At 36.3% G+C, this 21,985-nt stretch overlaps 3 protein-coding genes across 3 annotated transcripts; 2 read left to right on the forward strand and 1 right to left on the reverse strand.

Moving 5' to 3' along the window:
• LOC105166496 lies at window positions 7,463-7,897 on the reverse strand. Its single transcript, XM_011085873.1, has one exon. The coding sequence runs from the start codon at window positions 7,895-7,897 to the stop codon at window positions 7,463-7,465; it is 435 nt and encodes a 144-aa protein (XP_011084175.1).
• Window positions 13,426-17,047, forward strand: LOC105166409. The gene is made up of 5 exons (XM_011085750.2): window positions 13,426-13,979; window positions 14,873-15,676; window positions 15,805-15,884; window positions 15,977-16,048; window positions 16,499-17,047. Exons 1-5 carry the CDS (start codon window positions 13,641-13,643, stop codon window positions 16,788-16,790), a joined length of 1,587 nt encoding a protein of 528 aa, XP_011084052.1. The 5' UTR covers window positions 13,426-13,640; the 3' UTR covers window positions 16,791-17,047.
• LOC105166497 lies at window positions 21,100-21,522 on the forward strand. The gene has a single exon (XM_011085874.1). It carries the CDS (start codon window positions 21,100-21,102, stop codon window positions 21,520-21,522), a length of 423 nt encoding a protein of 140 aa, XP_011084176.1.

The raw sequence follows: 21,985 nt of genomic DNA on the forward strand, positions 1-21,985 counted from the left end.
CTCACCCTCTCCGGCGCCCCTTTCCAGGGGACTTGGGCCCGGTCCGCCGCTGCGGACGCTTCTCCAGACTACAATTCGGACAGCGAAGCCGCCCGGTTCTCAAGTTGGGCTGTTCCCGGTTCGCTCGCCGTTACTAGGGGAATCCTTGTAAGTTTCTTTTCCTCCGCTTATTGATATGCTTAAACTCAGCGGGTGATCCCGCCTGACCTGGGGTCGCGGTCGGAGGCGCTGGCGCCTTTGGGTCCAACGTGATGCCCGAGCGGACGACGCCGAGCGCGGCACGACAGCACGCGAGTTGAGCGTTCAACCACCACTGGTCGTGACGAGCGTCGCCGCGGGATCGCATTTGGGCCGACCGCGCGCGGGTGCGCACGGGAGGCCAATGTCCGCCCCCCACGCGACGGGGGGGGGGGCGGCGCGATGCGTGACGCCCAGGCAGACGTGCCCTGGCCTAATGGCTTCGGGCGCAACTTGCGTTCAAAGACTCGATGGTTCACGGGATTCTGCAATTCACACCAAGTATCGCATTTCGCTACGTTCTTCATCGATGCGAGAGCCGAGATATCCGTTGCCGAGAGTCGTTTTGACATTCGAGAGACGTCCCCTCCGCCCGTGCACCCCGCGGACGGGGCCACCGTGCGGCGGCGGCTTCGTTCGGTTTTCCTTGGCGCGTGCCGCGCCGGGGGTTCGTTAGCCCGCCCGTCGAGCGCGTTCGCGCGCGCCGGCGGGGGAGGGGACCGGACGGGGGCGTTCGCCCCGCGCCCGGGCCCCGATTCTGTTTGCAACGTGTTCGCGGTCTGCTTCTGCAGGTTTCGACAATGATCCTTCCGCAGGTTCACCTACGGAAACCTTGTTACGACTTCTCCTTCCTCTAAATGATAAGGTTCAGTGGACTTCTCGCGACGTCGCGGGCAGCGAACCGCCCACGTCGCCTCGATCCGAACACTTCACCGGACCATTCAATCGGTAGGAGCGACGGGCGGTGTGTACAAAGGGCCGGGACGTAGTCAACGCGAGCTGATGACTCGCGCTTACTAGGAATTCCTCGTTGAAGACCAACAATTGCAATGATCTATCCCCATCACGATGAAATTTCAAAGATTACCCGGGTCTGTCGGCCAAGGCTATAGACTCGTTGAATACATCAGTGTAGCGCGCGTGCGGCCCAGGACATCTAAGGGCATCACAGACCTGTTATTGCCTCAAACTTCCGCGGCTTAAAAGGCCGTAGTCCCTCTAAGAAGCTGGCCGCGGAGGGATACCTCCGCATAGCTAGTTAGCAGGCTGAGGTCTCGTTCGTTAACGGAATTAACCAGACAAATCGCTCCACCAACTAAGAACGGCCATGCACCACCACCCATAGAATCAAGAAAGAGCTCTCAGAAGAAAGAGCTCTCAGTGTGAGGTTAAGAGATTTCTCTCTCTAGAAAATTCTCTCTAGAGTGCCTCATCTTTGGTTTGCTCTTCCATGTCTCTTCTTCGAGTTTCTGCAAATTCCGGACCGATTAAACGTTTCCCCTTCGGCTGCTCATCATTTCTACCGAACGGTTTTGGGTTTTGAAGTCGTCTTGCCGGCGGGAAAGCCTCCACCGGAGTTGCAAAACAGGTTCTGTTTTTCTGCTGTTTTCTGCTGTTTTTTGCTGCTGTTTTGGGTGGTTTTCTGCTGCAATTTCGAGCTGCTTGCACGGGCTGCATTCTGCCATCAATCTGCTGCTATTGCTGTGCGTTTTTAGCACCATTTTGCTGCTGCAACTGTGCAATTTTCCACCATCTTCTCTGCAGAAATACTGCTGTTTTGGCTGCTGTTTTTGGCGAAAAACTGCTGCAGTTTGCAGCCATTTGCATGGATAGAACCTTGCTGCAGTTTCTGTTCATTTTTGCATCATTTTGCTGTTGCTGTTGCCCAATTTTCAGCCATTTTTTCCGGCCAAAACGAGCTGCCGGAGGTAGGTGAAAAGTTTCCTTTTCTGGCAGCAACATAAACTGCCTGCTGCACTGCTGTTTCTGCACTTTCCCTGCTGCCTGCTGTTTCCTGCAATTTCTGCTGCTTTTTGCCTGTTTTGGAGCTGCAAATTTCTGCAGCATATTCTCCCACTGCTGCACATCCTCTTTGGTTCAAAAATCAGCCATGGCAAAGAACAAGAAGGCCATGAAACCAGCAGCAAATTCTGCTTCCGGCCAGCCCTCCGACCGGCCACCGGCAGCGACTGTAACGGAAAAAACTGCTGCTGCAGCTGCCATAAATGCTGCCACCGGTCGGGCCATCAAACCGACCACCACCACCGCTGCTGAAACTGGAAAAATTGCTGCTGCAGCAGCCAAAAATGCTGCCACCGGACCGTCCACCAAACCGACCGCCACCACCGCTGCCGGCAAGGTGAGTTCTTTGACTTTTACTGAGTTCATTGCTGACTTGGAGGACTCTCCCTCCCATATCACAAAGAATGTTACAGAAAACGGCACCGAAAACCGGCCGGAGGGGAAACTGCCGGTGAAGGAACATACGGGCAACAAAACAGTCTCATTCGCCGGCTTATTCAGCGCCAATCGAAAACTCACCGCTGAAAATAAGCTCAACAAATACACAGTCGATGATGGCCCACTGACCTTGGGTTCCGATGACCTACTTGATGTCCGAGCAAAATTGGGCTTTTGCCTTGTCGGCTACATTGCCGGCAAGTTCCCCGGACTTAAGGCAAGGCGATCCGCGCCCCAATCTTGGGGTGCTAGTTTCCAGCAACACGAGAGTGGATGGCTTATATTCCGTTTCGCACGCGAGGAGAGTAGGGGGGGACTTTAATGCAGTCCGAGAAATGAATGAGGTATGTGGAATTTCTGGTGATATTAGGATGGCCATGGAAGAATTCAATGCCGGTATTCAGGAGGCCGGGTTAATACCTTTGCCTATGCAGGGTGAATGGTATACCTGGCATAATTGCAACACGAACTCGCAGAGTCTTTGGAAGAGATTGGATCGTATCCTTATTAATGATAGATGGTTCGCACGATTTCCTTCCTCTAGTTATCATAGCCTTTTGTCTTGCTTCCTCATTGGAAATGGTTTATTGATTATGCATCTGTGGGTAACCGTATTTGGGTAGCGTGGGATGCAAATGTTGTTGATGTTCATATACTTGATTCAGGGAATCAATTTATGCATTGTCGTGTCACTAATAGGACTGACAGTAAATCGCTCATTATTACTATCGTTTATGGTGCCTCTGAGATGATTGATCGTAGGAACTTATGGACTATTCTGGAAACATTGGCACATGAACACTCGGACGAGCCCTGGCTAGTAGGGGGGGACTTTAATGCAGTCCGAGAAATGAATGAGGTATGTGGAATTTCTGGTGATATTAGGATGGCCATGGAAGAATTCAATGCCGGTACATGCCCCTATCGCCCCGCCTAAAGTTGCTTTTTCTATTGCCAGCCGATTGCAGACAATAAGAATGCTTTAAAAATCTCCTATAAAAATTAAAGTATCGAATACCCCCTATGATATAAAATAAAGTTAAAAAAATCCCCTCCTTACAGAAATTGACCTACACGCGCTTTTGACTACAAATTTGCTATAAAAATACCTTTTTGACATTTTTGCCCTTCTCTCACATCTAATACATATAATATTATATATTTATTAATAATAAAATATTATTTTATATTAATAATTATTTAATTATTTATATAATAAAATATAACTTTAATTAAATTAATTAAAAATTATATATTTAAAAAAATAAACTCTTCGCCGTCGCTGTTGCTAAAGAGGAGGGCGTGGGCGACGGCCCTTGCCCTCGACTTGGTGTCGCTCATATATTATAAATATATTTTAATAGTTATAAATTATATATATTATAAATTAAAATAATTATATATAAATATACTTAGTTTGACTGGTTGACTAGAAGGGGTATTTTACTAATTGTTTCTAAAAAATAGGTTCAAATTGACCAGGGGGCGGTGTGATTATTTATTCATAACATAAGGATGATTTTTTATATTAAAAATTTCATAGAGAGATTTTTGATATTTTAATATATCACTGGGGGTCAAAATGAATTTAACCCCTAAAAAAAAACAATGCTATAGTAATGATTTTTTTGCAACAGAGATTTTTCGTGGAAAATTTGCTACGGACTTTGCCACGATTTTGCAACAAAATTCCAAAAATTGAAATTTTCGTGGCAAAACAGTAATGAAATATTGCAACGGACATTTCGCTGCAAAATTCAATTGCAAAAATCGGTCATTTGAATGACCCACTTTCGTTGCAAAAGTTGTGGTAAATGTTGCCACGGAACATATCCACTGCTAATCTGCAATGATTTGTATAAGAGTTAATATCCATGGTTAAGTTTGCACCGAAGTTTCAAATTATATCCGTTGCTAATAATTTGCAATAAATATTACAACGGAAAGAAGCCATTGCAATTTAATTATTTTTTTGCAACGGATTTCACAACAATCTTCAAGTTACAAAATTTTCAATAACAAATAAATTTTCCACGAACTTCTTGTTATATTTTTACTTGCAAATTAAGGAGTTTAGCTTGCAATGGTTTTTCCCAAGGACGTAAAGTCGTGACAAAGTTTGATGGTAAATTTGCAATAATATTTGCACTGACGTTGATCATTGCAATCCGTACAAGGTAGTTGGAGGCATTTATTTTTTAGATGTTACATTTGCCACGATTTTTGCAATAGTAGTTTAACCCGTTGCAAGCTGTACAATAAGATTAGTGCTTTTTAATATGGAGATGTTACATTAGCCACGGAATTCACAACAATTTTTTGCTTAGTTGCAATCCATACAATACAACTGTAATGCATTATTTACAAAATTACACTTTTGCCTCAGATTTTGCAGTGAATGTGAGGGTTGTGGCAAAATCCGCTGCAAAAAGGCAAAAAAAGAACACTTACACCCTTATTCATTCTTGTTTTATTATTTGTTTTTCTTTACCTATTTTTAGGCCTCATATCTTTTACTATACTATAAGTTTGATATTCTATGTGAGATTTAGCTGTTTGTAATCAAACTGGTGCAACAAGTCACATGTCTGGAGGTTTAGCTAGCTTACATTCAAGTATGTACAAAAATTTTTGCTATTGTATATATATTAGGATTCCATATAGCTAACTAAACTAACAATTTAAAAGTTAATTAAGAGCTATGAACTATTAACTAAAATTTAATTAAAAGCTATGAACCATAAACTTAAAATTTTCAATTAAATTAATTTAACTTAGTTAACTATCAACTTAAAAACTTCAACCAAAATAATGTAACTAAACTAACTATGAACATTAAAGTTACAACTAAACAAATTTAGCTAAGTTACCTATTAACTTAAAAACTTCAACTAAATCAACTTAAAAGTTTCAACTAAACCACTTTAACTTAGTTAACTATCAACTTAATAAGCTTCAATTAAACTAATCTAATTAAGCTAATTATGAACTTTAAAGCTTTAACTAAACTAATTAACCAAGTCAACTATCAATTTAAAAGCTCAAATGAAACTAATCTAACTAAGCTGACTATGAACTTTAAAGATTCAATTAAACTAACAATTTAAAAGTTTCAATGAAATTATTTTAACTTAGTTAACTTAAATTTAAAAGTTTTAGGTAAGCTAACTATCAACTTAAATGTTATAACTAATATAACTAAGTTATTTATTTATTTAATATGTTCATGTAGATATGGTATGTGGATTTTTTTTTTTATATTTACTATGTTTATGCAAATATGTTTAAGTAAGCTAACTATCAAGTTAAATGTTACAGAAACAGATATAAATACTAAAGATGCAATTCACGAATAAATTTGGTACGACGGAAGATATGAATGAATAAGAAGATGGCTCCAGTGACAATGACCCACCATCTGTTCAACCACCTTTAGATGATTATTAAAATAATGACCCAATATTGAGTATTAGATACTTGAAAATTTAAATTTTTGTGTAATAGACATGTTTTGGCATGTACTGAATTATTATTTTGATTAAATATTTATTTTATGTTTGAATTTTATAAATTGTTATTTGTAAATTAAACATAATTTTAATTTAAAAAATTATGTATAAAAAGTTGAAACAAAAAATATTGTAAATAAAAATTATGAAATTTATTATAAAATTTGATAATAAACATTTGCAATGGATTTTAATAAAAATAATCGTTGCAAAATCTATTGTAAAATTTGTAAAGGATTGAAGTTCATTACACATGTTGTTGCACAATTTGGAATGGCAGTTGTTGCAAATAATGCGTTGCAAGGGAATTTCGTCGCAATGAAATAAGATATCGTAACGAAATTTTTATAAATTTTGCAATGGAAACATTATCATAAAGTCATTGCAAAAATATAGAGAATTCTGTTGCAAATATCGTTCCAAAAATTATTGCAAGATTCGTTAAAAGTCAAAGGTTTTGGAAACATAATTTGACATGGATTTTCGCAACGGGCAATTACCTGTGGCAAAATTTTGCACTGATGGAATAAACCGTTGCAACTATAGCATTGGTACCTATAGCACCAGAAATTTTTTCTTTGCAAATTTCCATGGCAATACTGTTTTGCCATGATTTTATGTAAATTTCATGGTAAAAATATGTTGCTATAGCATTATTTTATTTTAGCGTGAATAATTAGATTTTTATATTCCAATCAGGAGTTCAGGAGATGCTATAAAAAAATTAATTTAATAAAATACCTTGTGATATCCTTGTATAAAAATCTCGTTTTAAGAAATTTTATCGTTCGCTTTTGATATAAACTTAAAATATGAGAAATTTTATTTGTCAAAGATATTACGAGTAAGAACACCACAAATATTAATGGATAAGATCAAAACATTACCTGATATTTTCGCGTATATCTGAATAAGAGTCAATTAATATTCCATTCTGGAAAATTCTTGAATAAGAACAGAGTGGAAAAACAATAATTATGAATATTTATTGATTGTAGGCATAAAACCCTCCATCGCCAAGCTGAAGCCACCAATACTTCATCATTTTAATGGATTGATAGAGGGGCTAAACTTTTAAACAATCTAGTTATATTACCTCCAAATTAGAAGAATTCATAATTAATTCCGATTAAATGTAATTTACCCCTATTATATGTGAAATGAGCATGCGCAAATGTCTCTTGTAAACAAGAATAAGAAAATTATCATTTGTATTTAAAAAAATGAAGCAAATTACCCGCTGCAAGTGTTTTAGATAGAGAGATAATTGCTTTATTTTTCAAACAATAAGGAATAATTTACTATTTTATTTTTTACAGGGTTTTTTTTGTTTATTTCTAAAGTGCAGCTTTCCCTAATTAATTCTGAGCCCATAAAACTACATATCATCAAAATTGAAAACCAATAAGCTAAACAACATCATGATCATTAATATATATTCAGCAATTCCAGAAAATTTCCCATATTCTGTACAACTATGATGATAGGGCTGGTTTCTTGTGCTGATCATTTAGGGCAAAACCAGGCGCAAACCTTACCGAAAAACTGTGCAAAATAATTTCATCTTCTTCCTCATCATCACCCGCAAAATTCAGTGCATAGCTCTCGGGCGAATACTGGAACTGTAAGGTCGACTTATTATGTCTTCTGAGCTTGCAAATCTTCCCTATTCTTCTGATCAAATTCTTCCATTTCGGCCCCGCCAAGACCTCCGACAACTCCCTCAGTTTCTTGAGTCGTGCCACAATCCAGGCTTCTTTATGGGCCACTCCTTCTTGCCTCTCTTGCAGCAGATAGCTACGGCTCTCGACGTCGTCCCACCCGAAGCAGAACCGGCGGAAACAGCCGCACCCGCCCGCCTCTTCGTCGTAGACTGTGGGGAAGGTAGGTTTGTCTTGAGGCCTGGCCATGTGTGGAGATGGAAACATTACCTTGGAGGAATCTGCGTCTGAGGAAAAGAACAAGAAATGCAAATGGGAGTAACCCTATTGGCAATTATGATTTGAGTTGCTTATATATATATGTGTGTGAGTGTGTGTGTTCTTGCCGTGTTGCTGTGGCCGTGTTGAATGCGGATAGGGATATATAGGGAAAAAAATCAAACCAAGTTTGGAAGAGAGTGGAAGGAAATATCAGAGAAGTGAAGTGCAGCTTAGGCTTATATGCCTATTAAAGTTTCGTTTCTATCACATTTTTCAAGTTAATAAATATTACAAACTTTTTGAAAGCGTCGGGAAAATTGTAAATTTTAAAAAAAGCATATATAATAGTTTAAAAATAAAATTTAAAAATATTACGTTTTTTTCTTTCTAAAACAAGCATATTTATTTTAATTTTGTATTGTTTATGCCGATTAAAATAATTTATTTTTCAACTAGTATAATTATATATTTAGAGTCATTATTTAATATAGTTGCTATTGAAACTAAATATATATAAACACTACGTGTTTATAAAATATCTCTATTACTTTGATATATACATGCACCAGAAAAAAATTACCATTGACTAGATTTTATTAGCTACATATTGAAGCTTTGCAGTTAAACAAAAATCGATCTAATAATTTAATTTATTCGCCATCAAAATTATTTTTGTCATGGTTATGAGCTATAAAAAGTATTTTTTGGTGGCTTCTAGCCATTATAAATGTATTAGCCATGCTCGAAAAAATCACAATCAATAATCATTGTTTGGCCGTAGTATATGACTTTTTGTCGCTGTTATTAATTTTTAATCATGATAATTATTATTATTTAAATGTTATATTTTTTTATAGTGATGTAATATTACATAATCAAAAAGTGTCACTATCGGAAGAAAAAGAACTCAGAAGGTCTTTTGACTTGAGAGCTTAACAAATGGTTGAGATTTAGTGTCGATTTGCCGGCTCCATAAATGTCCCTTTTAACTAACGCGGACGCAACACGACTCTTTCATTAGGAACGCGCTTTTAAGTGTTTCTATGAGCGCCCGCGCATTCCTTTATCTGATTTAAATATTAATTATATTTATGATGATAGATTTTAAAGAAGAGCGATGAGAAGTTAGTAACAAATGGATACTTCACATTTTTTACATGAAAATAAGGGGGTTGCTGTAATTTACTCTTGTGCGATGTTGCAATTGTAAATTACTCCCTTATGAAAAAAGATTATTTATTCCTCTGTATTTTTAAATTACGCAATTACTTTTCCATTTGGATAAATTACTGTATTTTAAAAAATATAAAGTTAAATTACTTTTCCATTAGATCCTCTACAAAAAGAGAGAAGGTTGCAGTCCTATCCCTCACAATGAAAAATGAAATGGAAGGGAGATCATGAATCCACCAATGGAGGAAGACCAATTTGGCAGGAGGAAGGACAAAGAAAAAACTACCTCTCCAACGCTTTGGGCCATTAGGAGCGGGCAAAAAATGCAACCCACGTCGGGTGGGAGAAATAAAAGTATCAAGCTCAAACTTTTTTAACTTCAAATATTAGAAGAAACATTTTCTCATCAGGAGCAATATTGTACAGAAACATCCTGGCAAAACTAGCTAAGAGAAGAAAAGAATTGGGGGCCATTTGATTGAGGGGGCTCCAAAAAATTTGAGCGACCTCATCGTAAAATCGAGGGATGGGGAAGCAAAAACCTGTCCTGAGTTGGATAGTGAAAAAACATAAGTAGTTGGATGGAGATTTTGGTTGACTATCAGGGAAGGGACATAAATAGTATAATTCGAACGGATCCCATACTTCTTCATTAAACATCGAAATTCAGGGGATTTGAGGAAGGGACCCAATCCCTGACAACAGTGCTAGGTGCTTTCTCTCCCTCACCACCAACAACCTCGGGCTCCTCCATCTCCTCCTCCCCTGGCAATGATCCCTATTCCTCATTCTCCTTAACGTTTTCTTCCTCTTGATAGTCAAGGACATAAATAGTATAATTCGAACGGATCCCATACTTCTTAATTAAATATCGGAATTCAGGGGATTTGAGGGAGGAAGGGACTCAATCCCTGACATCAGTGCCAGGTGCTTTCTCTCCCTCACCACCAGCAACCTCGGGTTCCTCCATCTCCTCCTCCCCTGGCAAGGATCCCTATTCTTCATTCTCCTTAACGTTTTCTTCCTCTTCCGTCTTTGAGGATTCAACCAATAAACGATGCTAAGCAGCGACGGCCCTCCGTAGGCTCCATCTAAGTCCCTCCATAGGTAAACGAGCTGGGGTCGGGCCCCATAGAGGTGGCCTCGGAGGGGTCATCATTGATCACTCTTTCACCCACAAATTATACAGATTCGTCCGAGAAAGCCATAAAAAAAAAATCTAGACCAAAGCTCACAAAAAAGAAAGAAACTAAGAAAAAAAATGAAGACACTAAGTGAGGTAGACAAAGAAAAACTTATGGGAATAAGGCAAGAAGTAGATGAAATACAAAGCCTCCAAAATTTAAATTCTCTCTCCAAGTTGTGGGGGAAATGAAAGAAGAAGGGAAAGGGGTGCTGCTAAAGAGGAAGGCAAAAAAAGAGGATGCGGTTACGCATGTTTATGCCAAGTAACCTTCCCTCATTGCGCAATTACCCAGAAAATAAGTTACTCGGAGGGGCGATTACCATTTACTGCCCACTAAGAGTGCAGAGTGGTGACCACAGGTCCACCAAGGCAGGCTAGCTCTAGCTATCAAATCATGCCTGACAAGGCAGTTACCAAAATTCAAGGGGATTATCTCCTTTCTCTTTGGAATGAAGGACACTCTTGAAAAAGACTTTTCCTGAGGAGGGGGACAAAGAGATCCCTACCATAGACCTCTACTCTAAGGAGGATTGAGTGGACCTCCTCCTCTAAATGGGGGAGATAGAATGATATTACAAAAAATAATTGGCCCAATTCATGGCCAACGCATGAGGGTCCACAAACCAAAGAAACTCAACAAAGTAGGAAGCCCAAAGATGGCCCCAAAAACTCCCACTCAATTAATTCTAGGAGAATGAGACTCAAATGAGAAGTCTATCAACCCAAGGGTTAGGGCGCCCAATGCCACCCTGTCTGTCAAGAAGATGCTAACCCAAGTAGCGACAAATTCTTCATGTGGACGTGCACGTGGAATACAACAAGGACCCGATGAGGCTTCCCATGTGGCTTCTCCTAAGAAATCAGGATATGACTAGAAGGATCCCTACCCTATTTTGATCTCTCTTAGCTAGGCCGAACTTCCTTAGATATCTCCAACCAATACCGAATTCTGAGAAAGCCTATCCACAACCATCACCTCCCAACTCTTAGGGAACATGACTCCTCACTTGCTAGGGGATTCGACTATAAAAGCAAGTTTAACCCCCAAACCAAGGATAGCAATTAGTTTGCTTACACAAGCACTCATTCTAGTACAAATTTCTATCTCAATTGTCTTCACATCATAGCTTATTATTTTGTGGTTATGCTTTTCTTTTGAATCTTATGATTCTGAAATTGGGTAGTGACTTGAGTATTAGAATGCCAACATTTTTTTTGCATGTCCCCATTTCAGGCTTGCGAAAGAATTTGACCCATGATCTTGTGTCCACTAATCTCATCATACATGTAGCTTTGGCATGCATCACATAGACAATAATTAACTTGCATGATTGCAATATATATATATATATATATATATATCTTTTTATTAATTTATCATAGTCATTTAATTTATATTTTTTAATAATATAGGTATAATTTAATTAGATGATATAGCAAATAAAATATAAAAAATTTAAAATATTAAAATATGCAAAAATATAAATTTGATTATTGTTAAATTGTTCAAATTATTTAAAAATTTCAATATCATCTTTAAATTTATAATTTTAAAAATAAGTTAAAAATAATAAAGTTGAATTAAAATTACTATAATAAGGGTAAAGTAGTAAAAAATAAAGTTGGATTTATTCAAAAAAGCCAAAGCTGCTAGAAGTACCTATCAATGTGTTTTTAGCTTTTGGCTTAAAATCTCTTTTCTTAGCAGTTTTAAAGGAGAAACTGACACCTCAAATACGTTAAAAATACTTTTTGAAAACTAGAAGTTGAAGAACAATCTTACAAGCTCTCGCAAACACTCTCTTAAACATTTAATCTTTGCGATGTTGATTAATGATAATCAAAACTTAAGTTGTAGCATTGATTTTATTTTACCTTGGTGAATAGTATTTGTTTGTCCTGATTTTTAAGATATACTAAATTATAATGTAGAGAACAATCAATATTTTTTGTAGTGATTTTGGACTCATTTCATAATATAGGATAGGAAAAATAATACCCCTTGTGTTATAAGAAATTGCAATAGCAAAAAAAAACTCCCTATAAATATAAATCCTGCAAAAAGAAAAATCCTTTTCGTTTTAAAAAAAAAAAAAAGGAAAGTTGCTTACACGCGCCAGAAATGAGAGTAGGATACCATTTTGACCTATTTTCAGCTTTTGACCATTTTGAATGGACAAATTACCCCTATCTTATGCAATTATCCCTTTTCTTTATTTTTATGATTAATTCTTTACATTTTTCACATTTTACTAAAAAAATATTATATACTAAACAATTAGTATTCATGAAATATTTAAAAATTAAAAAAATTATTACATCAAATTAAATTATTACAAAAATATCAAATATTTAGGATTATTTTAATATCTATAAGTTTTTAAAATTAAAATACATGATTTTTTTTCCTAAATATCATTAGTTAATTTGATTTTGTTTTGAATATATTTGAAATCATATTACTTATTGTAAAATTTACATGATATTTTTTCTTAAATATTATTAATTAATTTAATTTTGTGTTGAATATATTTTAAAATTATATTGTTTATATAAATTACAATAAATAAATTGTAATATAATTATATTTAAATATAAAAAATACATAATTAATTTAAATATATTAAAATTTATAAAATCAAATTAAAAATAAAAACCAAAGAAAGAAAAAATAGCACGGCATCGTTTTTCCCAAGCCCCCCCCCCCCCCCCCCCCCCCCCCCCCCGACCTCCGTCTCACCACCATCTCTGGTATAACGGGAAATCACAAAAGTAACTAACACAGTTAAGCCAAATAAACGGTAAGGAGAGAGTGTGCAAAATTTTAAAAAATATAAAAAAAATTTACTTATATTTTTAATATTGAGATTTTTTTTGTTGAATTTTCATAACAGGAGGGTTTTATGCAATTTTCTCTATAGAATATATTAACTTGATTAAAATTAGCCTCATCGTAAAAAATTCCACTGAGGCCCAATTAAGTATTCCTTAGCCCACCACTTTATTGCCGGAAATGGAACTGTAGCCCAAATAGTAATACCATTTACGGCCCATTCTAAAAGGCACTCAATACAGTCCAGCAAATCTCGGCACGTCGCCGTTTCACGTCAACCCAACGTTTAAAAGACAACGGCTAGTTCCAACTTACCGTTTAACAGGAGGCCGGCTCCCCATAATTCAAAAGCTCTTACACCAAAGCCTCTTCTCATCAACATCTGCAATAATTCAACTATAAAACCCTCCAAAAAGCAAAAAAGGGAAAAAGATCCGACGAAAAATCAGAAAAACCCGAAATCTCAGCTGAATCAAATCAGACAAACCAGCGAAATATTCCGCAAAAAGAAGTAGAAAAAAGAGAAGTTTTTCAAGAAAATGGTGTACACATACACCCCCACATACTACACATCACTGCATGATTCCATCACCTCCATCTGCAAGAATATCCTCCCATTCTCCTTCAGAAAGAGGCGGCTGCCGGCGATAGCTGCGGCGGAGCAGCGGGCGGCGAAGCAGCAGTCGGATAATCTGAAATGGCAGCAAGAATCATACCACCAGATACTTAACTTGATGGGACTTTGTAAAGAGGGAATTCTTCATGAGAATGAGGTCTCCGCTTTCAGAACACATCTTCTTGAGACCCTCACTGCCTCGCCCTTCGATCACGACTACGAGCCGTCTGTCATTATAAGGGACAAGCTGATCTTCTTGCAGGTTAGTGAAGTTTTGTTTTTCTTTTTTTCTTTAGTTGTTGATAATTTAAGTTTTGCTGGTTTGTTGTGCTTTTATGCTGTAATAAAGGACACGTTTTTTTGGAGATTCTTTTTATGGGGTTGTATTTGGAAAGATTCCTCGAAAATTTTAGCAACTGAGGTTTTATGACATGATTGAACTAAATTCATTTACTTTTTCATCCTTTGGTTGAGCATACACATTTGTTAGACTTGTCTGATAGAGTTTAATATTACTTGCAAATCCTATGGACTTGTGGAAATTTGAGTAATAGATATGCTTGCATAAAATGGGATTTGCCTTAACATTTTAGTTCACTACATTAATAGACACTAAATCCCCTGTAAAAGCAGCAATAGATATGCATCAGTATTGTCAACAACCAGTTTGTCAGCAGATTCAGCAAGAAAAACAAAGTGTAAACTTTCACAGAATCTCAGTTACAAAATCTATGCAGCTAATGGAATGGACTTGGGCGAATACTGAATTCGGCATTTGTATGAAGTGTTATTTGACTGCAAGTGTTTGATTTAATTTGGAAGGGATGTAGATTAGATAGCTGAATGCAAGCTAACGATTGCTAATCTTTTTATTACAAAATGTCTGAAGTTGCAGCTTGCAAGTGCTGTTGGCCGACTTATTTCATCACGAAAATTTATCGTATCTGCAGGACTTATGAATTCGTTATCTGAATTTATTTTGTTGGAGGGTGAATATTCTATTTGCAGTTCATTCTGGTTATGTGATTATGTCATGAATTTTGTAAATAACTTTTACTTGTTATATGATTGTAGTTTAGCAAAACTTTCGAACTATAAACAATTATTCTTTCCAAGGGGACAGGAAAATGAAAATACTGGTTCTTTCTCTTTTAGGAGTTGCTCTATGCCAAATGCATATCAGAGGATGAGTACCATGCATCAAAGAGGCCTTTGTTACAAAGGCTAGCACTTCAAGGAGCAGAGATTGGGGCAAGAGATGTGATAGTTGGCGCACAGAAGGAGATTTCAAACGAGAAGTTGTCTGTTATTGATGTAAAAGAAGACAAAGTGATGTATGGTTCAACACCAAAGAAAATAAAAGGAGCTGCATCTGTTTCTGGTTTTGTATCACCAAATAAAAATGGAATGTTGGACGATAAGGGTGCAAGTGATTCCAGCAAAAACAGTATTAAGCCAAGAGATCGAAATGCAAGCACTGTTAGTCTTCCCGGGAATCAGCTTGTGTGTTCTACAGAAAATCCTTTCTGGAATTGTCGTTTAAGTGAGAAAGAAAATGAATCCAAGTCCATTCTCATGATGGAGAGTGTAGTGGAAGCACCCGCGCTGCATGAGAAGCAAAGTGGCAGCGAGAAAGGGAAAAAGAAACCGTTCAGGGCACTCTTTCAGAGAGATCAAAAGGAGGGACATGGCAGCCGTGGTAATGAACATGGTCCAGCTCTTGAGGAGAAAGAAAACGTAAAATCAGTGAAAAAAACATGGGGTTTTGACGGATTTAGGAAATGGAAGAAAAATGACCTGGAGGATGAAACAACTCCACTGTCTGTTATTGAAAAATCAGATGATGCAGGTTACACAGGGGAAATTGTGCAACACCCTGTTGGGAAGGGATCTGACACCAAGCAAATAAGGAAGAAGTTGCATGCAAACTGTTCACCGGCAGAGTTCTTTATTGATGAGGTAAAAGAATTAACACCATTTCTCATTGTCTTGAAACTGGTTAATATTTAGGTACATTGTGTAGAGACCTGGCTAAGTTAGTGCTTGCAGATGAAATATCTTGCATAACCTTCACCAAATTCTTGTAGGTTTCAGGAGAGAACATAAAGAACGAGCTAACCCGTATCCAAAACGAACTCCACACAAAAAGCCCACACATTCATTTGTCGTAAGCTTTTCATCTTGGACTGATAACAAGGTTCCATATGTACTTCTCGTTTTAATACAGAGGTTAACCAGAGGTTTAATTTGACTTGTCAGAGATGGCCGAACCGAAGAAATCTCAACTTGGCTTCCAGCTGATAACAATGACCTGAAAGAGTTCTTCCCACAGTAAGGCCAAATATCTGTTTCTTGATTTATTGAGTATTTTTTTTTCTGCTCATAATACTTGAGAACTATGGTGATTCCGAAGTAATTCACATTATCACTTGGTTATTAGATGGTGATAGAATATGTATTCTTCTGACTACAGAGTTATAGGTTCTGGTTGAGCAAATTTTTAAGTAGTTTCTTTCACATTCATCTAGTCCATTCCACCAAAAAATATGCTCACTCAATGATCATACACAAAAATGTTTTCGTCCATGTTACCTGAAACATAAACAACCGGAAGAATCCAGCAGACCGGTTGCTCAGTTTCATTTCTCTTTATTATTGCAATGGTTTCATCTTCTTAATCTGGTGATTATAGATGAAAACACGCTAACTATTCACTTATTCAAGGAAAAGCATCAGGAACATGTTCTGATAGTTGCTGTTACTTTTCTCTGGATAATCTAGATCATGGTGTGATCGTCATGGCGATGGCGTGTTAGACATGGTTAGAAAAGAATTCAAGGACCACGCTGATGAGATGGGAAGTTGTCGAGTTACAGCCAGCGAGAAAAACAACTCCAAAAGATGGACCACATTCGATGATGAAGAAAATTCACATCCAAATCTCTTTGCTCCCCAAGACCACTCATACTCCATGAAGCAAGCGAGGCTCTCGTCCTCTAAAAATGCTCGTACATCCTATAATAACAGTAGCATTGATAAGGGCTTCAGATATAACCCTTTTTTTGATATGTAAAATTTTCAAGTACAACAAGCCGAGGCCTGCATCGGCTTTCCTTAAAGGTAAAATTCCTCGAAGATCAAGGGAGTGTATTTTCTGAGGAACTGATTGTGTATCACGCACCAGTTATGGATGGTGCTACTGTAATACTTTGAAACACTGTCTAGTTGTAGCTTGGGTTGTATGTTCTCAAGTTATATATTTGATGATTTTATTCAGTTCATCTATGACATCTGATACCTTTCTGCCGAAAACCTTCACAGTCATAAGAGCTAATCTGTATGTGTCTGAGTGTGTGTTCAGGCTTTCTCATCAAATGGAGCTACATATATGAAAATAGGGATAATTTGGAGGCCTCTTGTGCCAGGATGTACATACTTATCATCAAAGCACTCATCCTTGGCCATTAGAGTATAATTATTTGGATAAATTACATCCACGCCTCTTGAGGTTTGGTATTGAGTTTTGTTTCATCTTATACGTAATTCTACTTGATAGGGTCCGCGTACGTATTTCACATATGATATTCCAAATATACGTACCCCTCATAATTTTTTTACTGAAATTTGACCATTTTTTTGAATTAACATACTCCTTTAGATCAAACTTTAGGTAGAACATCCCTGATTACTTTGCGGAGATTGATTACTTTAAAATGAAGATTGACGACTACTGTAAAGAAGGCTAGATATGTAGACATGAAACAAGAAAAAGAAACACAACGGGGGTTTTATGTATTTTTTCCTATTTTTTCATGTTTTTTCATTATAAACTTTCATAGTTTTAATAATTCACAATACAATTTATTTTTTCTATTTGTCTGACACTATAATTCTTTTCTATAGGCTCGTGACCATTGCGTGCCATGACCTCTAGTACTAATATATATATATATATATATATATAAAAAAAGATCCTTTTGGCATACCAATTATTTAATATTCAAATTTATCATTTCTTTCATTTCTTCCCTTTAAACAAATTTGATCAGATCCGTAATTATAATATTTTTTAATAATTTTATAGTTATATATATATTTTCTCTTAACTATCTACGACTCCACATTTTTCTTTCACCTTACTTCTCTAAGTTTATTATAATGTATAATTATAATTTATTCTTTTTCTCAATTTTTTTTCATATCATCTCACACCAAGATTCTTTTATATATTTGTGAGAACCGCGTACAATAATAACTAGTATTAATAATATATATTTATTAATAAAAAATAAAAAGTTTAAAATAAAATATGAGCAATGAACTCAAATTCATAAGCTCGGCTCCCGAGCTTGAGCTCGAGCTCAAGTTCCGCTCATGAGCATAGGGTGCTCGTGCTCGAATTTGAGATCTGGGCCGAGCTCGATTGGAGCTCAGCTCATGTCCACCCCAAACGATGACTGTCGCCCCGCTCTGCAGGGTGACGAGGGGGGATGGATCTAGGAGGGTCTGGTGGTGGGCTGGGATAGGGCGTTAGTTATTTTTATTTAAACTTATGTTATATAAAATAATTATTTGTTCTCTAATTTATAATTATCTTTATAATAATAATTTTATTTTTTTATAATTTTATGTATTTATATTTTTTTTATTAGGTCGATAATATCCTTAAATTGATTTTTTTTAAAGTGATATGTTGGGTTATATTTGTTATTCTAATTTATAATATATTTTAAAGCGCATAAAATTATTTATTATATGCATGCAGGGACATCATAGGTATAATTTATTTTTATGTAATTTGACCTTTTTTACATGTAAGTGATTATAAGGCATAGAAGAAATGTAAAAAAAATATCTAATAAAAAAAATTCTAAATAAAAAAGTGTTTTTTCTCTTATTTTTTAATGTCATTGCTTATGTGGCAGGATTTTTTTTCCCATCTAAGAGCTTATGTGGCCGAAAAAATAAAAAAATGTCCAGTTAGGAAAAACCCCAAATAAAAAGAGAAAAAGAAAATTTTCGTCCTATAATTTTGGTTTGAATTTATTTTAGTCCTTTATCTTTTGTAATATTAGATTTAATTCTTTATCTATTAATTTTGCGTAAAATTGATCTTTTCGTCTAATTTATGACTCTTTTGCCCTTTCGATGATAATGACTAATATTCCATCATAATGCTCTAAGTGATTAATAAACTAATATTTTTTCAATAAACCTAAACTTTTATATCAATCTAGACGAGCATTAGCTACGAGATGCAAAATGAATGGATATATTTGGACTAAAATTGCTCTTGAAAATCTATGTAAGGGTAAAATTATCCGAAATTGGATCAAAGAACTAAAAATAAGCAATTTTAAAAATTATCGGACTAAAACTAAAATCAATAAATTTAAAGGATTAAAATTAATAACAGACAAATTTTAAAGGACTAAACAAATAATTTTCTAAATAAAAAAAACCCCAATTTTGTCCACCTCATCAAATTCCTGCCACTTTTAAAATTTCGGTGGCTAGAGTTCCGCAATTGCGAAAATTAATTAATTGTAGGTTATTATTTTACAACCCTATATCTGAAATTCTTGTTTTGCCATCCACCCTTAAAGGACAATAATTATAAACGCAATTAAGTTTTAAATAAATTTCAGGAAATGTAAATGTAATTTGCCCTAATTACTTTATTCCAATATGACTACAAAAATGCAATTTGATGAGTTAGCATTTGAATGAGGAACTATAACTTTACCCTAGTTTTCGATATAATCAAAATTTGAGGGGGCATATTGCAATTTCACCAACTGCATTGAATGCATAATTCACATGAAAAAGTAGATAGACAGAGACAGACGACAGTTCCTTCACCTTCTGTTCACAGTATAGGTCTTTGCGAGGTCCTCTGGCTTAGAGTATCTATGATCATGCAGCAATAATCCTTGTAATGCAATCAACTGCCCTCCACTCACTGCAAACAACTTGCCCTAAAAAATCTGTGCATCTTTTTGTACAGAAATGAATTCTTCAACAGTGCACAGGTTGTCCCGGCACGAATGCATGGCTTCTATTACCCAACCTGTGATGAACCTCAACCAAAACAAAACTTTCTTCAATGCCCTTTTGTCGTTCCACTTTTAGCAAGTTTCACCAGGTTGCCTTCTCATGCATCTCATTATTACACTTCACTATCGTCCATCACAACTATAATTGAGTGTTGGAGTAGCTTATGAGCCTTTCGAAACATCTTATAATTAAGATAGTCGTAATGTTTTTGAAAAATGAGTTTTTACGATTCAAAAATAAGATCTTACGAATTTATATACTCTTTTATGAAAGGGTACATATATATATTGATGATGGTTTCTTAATTAGTTCGTGTTTAGAATTACTCTACCCTTTCGTTTTCATTTCTTGATCCGATCACCATCCCTAATTAATGTTTATATATTGTTTAATTCACGTCCCTTGGCCAACTTTCTGGTAAAAAATTGATCGAAATTTAAAGTTAAATCGACCATTTTGTCCTTGAATTATGTTCAGTACGAGTATTTCTAAGGGGGTAAATTGCAAAATTTAAATTTGAAATGATCATTTTATTCCGGAAAAACTAAAATTTTAGTGACTTTTTAGTAGAAAAGTTGATCGAGAGATTGGAATGAAACAATATATAAATTTTAGGGATGATAAGACTATGAAATGAAGATGTAATGAATTAAAGAGATTTTACACACAAACTTAAAGGACCATTCATGATCACTACATTTAGCCTAAAAAGAAAATAAGGAGTTCTCACCTTAACAATCTTAACCAATTAATTCATTTTTCTTTAAATTAATTACAACTTTGCCATTAGTAACATATAATTATTAATTGTATAATACTATAAGAAATAACGTTAATAGCAACAACACATATTCCTTATAAAATGTTGGAATTCGTTGCTGATGTAGATTAACAACGAATTTAATAAAAATTTAATTTACTTATTAATTAGCTCGAAACTGATTTTAGCATCAATTTTTTTCATAATTATTGAGCTTTTTTCTTGTAGGATAATCTTATTTCATCAAACCACCAATACCTTATTTTTAAAATAATTAAGATTTAACATCCTATAAAATTTAAAAATATTTCATAAAATATATATATAAAATTATGAGATATTTAAAATAATATTAGCTAAACAGTTCTCCCCGTGAGTCCCCGGCTAAGAGGGAGGACTATCTTTTAGGGGCTTTCTACAAAGCATTGATGACCATTGATATTGGGGGGGGGTTGGCTTTCACCAACACCCACAACCACCCTCTTCTATATATACATACACATGCACTACAAACTTAGATTCTTGGAACTCAGTTATTTGTCCTAAAGAAACAAGAACAAAGACAATGGTTCCAAACAGAAGTACCAGGAGATTGTCCTTGGACATGTTCCAGAAGCCTGGAGTCTCACCAGATAGGGGTGTATTCAAGTACATGGACTTAAGGTTTCCATCTCAAACTGCTGCCTCCAACGACGTAAACGAGGTCGAATGCGAGTGTTGTGGCCTCTCTGAGGACTGCACGGGGGCCTATATTCGTTGCACAAGGGCTCGTTTCTACGGGAAATGGGTTTGCGGCCTCTGCTCAGAAGCCGTGCATGAAGAGTCGTACAAGCTCGGAGGCACACGTAATATCGTGCAGGAAGAAGCTCTCGACGCTCACATGAACGTCTGCAGAGCGTTTAATAGGACCATCAGAGTGAATCCCGCCATGTCTCTTGCGTACGCCATGAGACGAATCCTGAGGACAAGCTCCCACAAGAAGGCATGATGTATAGTTATACCTCAAGTTTTGTGGTTTATTTGCTTCAAACAGTTGGATTGCATGTAAATGATTTCACTGATTTTCAACACCCTTCAAGAGGGTTGCTCTGCTAGAAAATAATTTAAATTTCAATTAATAAATTTAACAAAATGGAATACTTTTACCAATGTTTAATTGAAAGAAAAATTACCAACAAAAGAATCCTGATCTAAGACTCAGGCTTCCCGGTCGTCATTAGGAGGCTGCCCATCTGTATCCACTGTTGGTTGTTGCCTTGCCGCGCGTCAGGCAGTATGTCGTCCACCGGGGCTGCTAGGGCCTCGTCTGATGCTAGCAGCTCAGGTGGTGGTATTGAAGTGGTTGTCGCTGGGGTGGATCCCCATATACTCCTTTTGATCCGCTATCTGCTACTGGATCCCATTTCTCAAGATTCTAGCTTGCGACTTTTCACAGGTTTCCTTTGCTCGCC

Source organism: Sesamum indicum, linkage group LG7 (assembly GCF_000512975.1).
Source record: "Sesamum indicum cultivar Zhongzhi No. 13 linkage group LG7, S_indicum_v1.0, whole genome shotgun sequence".
Lineage (NCBI taxonomy): Eukaryota > Viridiplantae > Streptophyta > Magnoliopsida > Lamiales > Pedaliaceae > Sesamum > Sesamum indicum.

Coding starts and splice junctions, on each gene's coding strand:
- LOC105166409 (XM_011085750.2), top strand. CDS start 13,641: ATGGTGTACACATACACCCCCACATACTACACATCACTGCATGATTCC. Junction 15,885..15,976: donor AGCCCACACATTCATTTGTC/GTAAGCTTTTCA, acceptor TTGACTTGTCAG/AGATGGCCGAACCGAAGAAA. Junction 16,049..16,498: donor CTGAAAGAGTTCTTCCCACA/GTAAGGCCAAAT, acceptor TGGATAATCTAG/ATCATGGTGTGATCGTCATG.
- LOC105166497 (XM_011085874.1), top strand. CDS start 21,100: ATGGTTCCAAACAGAAGTACCAGGAGATTGTCCTTGGACATGTTCCAG.
- LOC105166496 (XM_011085873.1), bottom strand. CDS start 7,897: ATGGCCAGGCCTCAAGACAAACCTACCTTCCCCACAGTCTACGACGAA.